Below are 3,627 nucleotides of genomic sequence, written 5' to 3' on the forward strand. Positions count from 1 at the left end.
TTACAATTTATCAATAAATGTTTCATTAGAACATACAGGTAACTGCATTAAAAAAATAAACCAGTATTGGTTGGTATCAATGCAAAGAGTATTATACTGTGATTATTTAGGAAGGGCATTCACGGCTTACCACCACCTCCTTAATGACCACTTCTATTTCAGTAACTTTGCTACTTACTTGTTTTTAGTGACTTTGGACCATGACTCCAAACTTCCAATGTGATATTTAGTATCATGTCTTCTGAGACTATAGATCCCATTGCATGTAGATACTGCATTTATACATTTGTGGTTATTATGCAATATTCTTACAAGTGTCTATTTGATCTATGTGCAAAGCTACAAAATTAAAGCATGGAAGATTAGGACTTCAATTTAAAAACTGGAGGCAAGAAAATATATAAATGATCATCCCTAGCAAACTATAGTTCCTTCCAGTTTACCTAAAGCCAGCCATAGATAGATCAAAATTCAGCCGGTTCAGCAGGAACTGGTCAAATTTTGATCCATCTATGGGCAGGTTGGTTGTATCTATTGATCAACTTCAGTACAACCAGACATTTTTTTTCTTTATTCGATTACTGCTGCTGGCTACAGATTGAAGCAGCAATCATTGTATTCTGACATCGAGGAAACCGGCAGAATGTCTATGTTGATGGGAGAATCAAGCAATTCTCTTTCCTTCAACCCATGGTTGAAGGAAAGAAAAATGCAATGGCCTGCCTAAATGAGTAGATTGGCTGATTTGCATACTCGTTGTCCCCTCAACTTCAAAAACCTAATAGGTATTTAGATTGAAAAACAGATCAACTTTTGAAAACTATGAACATGTTTCTGTTTAGACTGGAGATATTCTGCAACTTTTGTTTATAAGTGGACAAAATGTCCAATTTCAGTAAAATATTTACAGGGATATAATAAATTAGGTGTCATTTACAGGAATATAATACATTAGGTGTTTAAAGCAACCCTTTTCACACTATAAAACTTGTAGACTTATGATATGATTGTAAACAGGCATACACCAGTACCTACTTGTTCCTCTAAATGTCTTTTGACCACTTAATCCTAAAGCACTTTTAAATGCAAATAATGCCTTGGCGGGCTATCCGCTTCTATTTTGTAACTGGACCTCTTGCTCCAAATCCACATTTGCATATTGGAGTGCTTCGGGTTTCAAGTGACCCAGGGCTCCCAAGAAAACATTAGAAGATACATAGAGGAACCACAGTGCCTACTTTGCATTTCTGTTGTATGTTTAAAAAATGTATTGTATGGAGAGGGCTTTTTAAATATATGTACAGTATTTCACAAACGTGAGTACGCCGCTCACATTCTTGTAAATATTTTATTATATTTTTTTTCATGCGTACAGCTTGTATAACAGTGTAAATGTGCTGTCTCCTCAAAATAACTGAACACACAGCCATTAATGTCTAAACCGCTGGCAACAAAAATACACTCCTAAGTGAAAATGTCCAAATTGGGCTCAAAGTGACATTATTTTGTCTGGTCACCATTATTTTCCAGCACTACCTTAACCCTCTTGGGCATGGAGTCCACCAAAGCTTCACACAGGTTCCACTCCTCCATGATGACATCAAGGAGCTGATGGATGTTAGAGACCTTGTGCTCCTCCACCTTCCATTTGAGGATGTCCCACAGATGCTCAATAGGGTTTAGGTCTGGAGACATGCTTGGCCAGTCCATCACCTGCTCTGCTTTAGTATGTCACAGTACATGTTGGCATTCATAGTTAACTCAATGAACTGTAGCTCCCCAGTGTCAGCAGCACTCATGCAGTCCCAGACCATGACACTCCCATCACCATACTTGACTGTAGGCAAGACACACTTGTCTTTGTACTCCTCTCCTGGTTGCCGCCACACACGCTTGACACCATCTAAACCTAATACGTTTATCTTGGTCTCTTCAGACCACAGGGCATAGTTCCAGTAATCCATGTCCTTAGTCTGCTTGTCTTCAGCAAACTGTTTGCAGGCGTTCTCTTTAGAAGAGGCTTCCTTCTGGAACGACAGCCATGCGGACCAATTTGATGCAGTGCACGGCGTATGGTCTGATCACTGACAGGCTGACCCCTGACCCCTTCAACCTCTGCAGCAATGCTGGCAGCACTCATACATCAATTTCCCAAAAACAACTTCTGGATATGGCGCTGAGCACGTGCACTCAACTTTTTGGTCAACCATGGCAAGGCCTGTTCTGAGTGGAACCTGTCCTGTTAAACCGCTGTATGGTCTTGGCCACTGTGCTGCAGCTCAGTTTCAGGGTCTTGGCAATCTTCTTTTAGCCCAGGCCATCTTTATGTAGAGCAACAATTTTTTATTCAGATCCTCAGAAAGTTTGCCATGAGGTGCCATGTTGAACTTTCAGTGACCAGTATGAGAGCGTGAGAGCGATAATACCAAATATAACACATCTGCTCCCTATTATCACTTGAGACCTTGTAACATTGAGTCACATGACACTGGAGAGAAAAAATGGCTAGTTGGGCCCAATTTGGACATTTTCACTTAGGGGTTTACTCCCTTTTGTTGCCAGCGGTTTAGACATTAATGGCTGTGTTTTTAGTTATTTTGAGGGGACAGCAAAATTGACACTGTTATACAAGCTGTACACTCACTATTTTACATTGAAACAAAGTGTCATTTCTTCAGTGTTGTCAAAAAAATGTGAGAGGTGTACTCACTTTTGTGAGATACTGTATGTAAAAGATTGTTCATATACTGTGTGTATCATATGTTCTTGTTACTGACTGAAATAATATATGCCATTGCATAAGAAAGCTTTTATATCTGACAGTTCCATTAAATCTTTTCAGTGTATTTTGGATAATAGAGCTCTCTGGGTAGCCTTGAAGAGGTGCTTACATTTAAAGCCTGGGAGTAAGTATAAAATACTCCGGACAACATTGGCAGCGGACACAGAATGGCCACAGATTGGGAAAACGATATATAACAAGAGTGAGATGATGACCAATGAACACCATGAAGCCTACAATAATCCAGTTTTCCAGCAGGATGATCTTGTGAATGAGAAACACTCATATAAATGACAAATGAATAGGAATATAAAATGAATAAACACATTTTAGCTGACATTATTTATTGGAAACGAAAAAGTCTGCTGAACTAATATTTCATTGAACTTTTTATGTGAAAGAAGCTTGTTAAAAAAAAAAAAGGTTTTGTTACGTTGAGCTCTGTATTCTTTTGCTGAAAATTTCCTGAAAGGTCCTTCTCATAACAGGATAGGAGATGAGGGAAGTAGCTGTCAGCAGCTGATAAGAAGACATTGACAGTAATAATAACCTCATAGAGGTTCTAACCTCTTTCCTATTTTGACAGACGTAAAAGTCTGTGTCTCCACTGTAGAGATTTTGCATCACTTTCTGGCCCAAGTGAGGGGGAATCTGGCCACTGTTCACTATTGTATGCTGTGGTACCGTTGGAAGTCATGTACCAGACTTTAACTGGGTGTTGAGGAATGTGAGCAGCATTGTTTTAAATATATCTCCTCAGTGGGGACACAGGTGGAGCATAAAAAAAACTAGGGGGCAGATCCACGTACATCGGCGCATATTTCCGCCGGGCGTAGCATATCTAA

The 3,627-nt window shown here is 39.5% G+C and overlaps 1 protein-coding gene across 1 annotated transcript in view; it reads left to right on the forward strand.

Moving 5' to 3' along the window:
* LOC120936829 (probable cation-transporting ATPase 13A4) overlaps window positions 1-3,204 on the forward strand; it is a 129,037-nt gene extending 125,833 nt beyond the window's left edge. The window contains exon 30 of the mRNA XM_040349528.1: window positions 2,843-3,204. Within this exon, the coding sequence (XP_040205462.1) occupies window positions 2,843-3,076 (234 nt within the window). The 3' untranslated portion in view covers window positions 3,077-3,204. The remainder of the gene's footprint in view (window positions 1-2,842) is intronic.
* Window positions 3,205-3,627: the final 423 nt, after the last annotated feature.

The sequence above is a fragment of the Rana temporaria genome, chromosome 4 (assembly GCF_905171775.1).
Source record: "Rana temporaria chromosome 4, aRanTem1.1, whole genome shotgun sequence".
Lineage (NCBI taxonomy): Eukaryota > Metazoa > Chordata > Amphibia > Anura > Ranidae > Rana > Rana temporaria.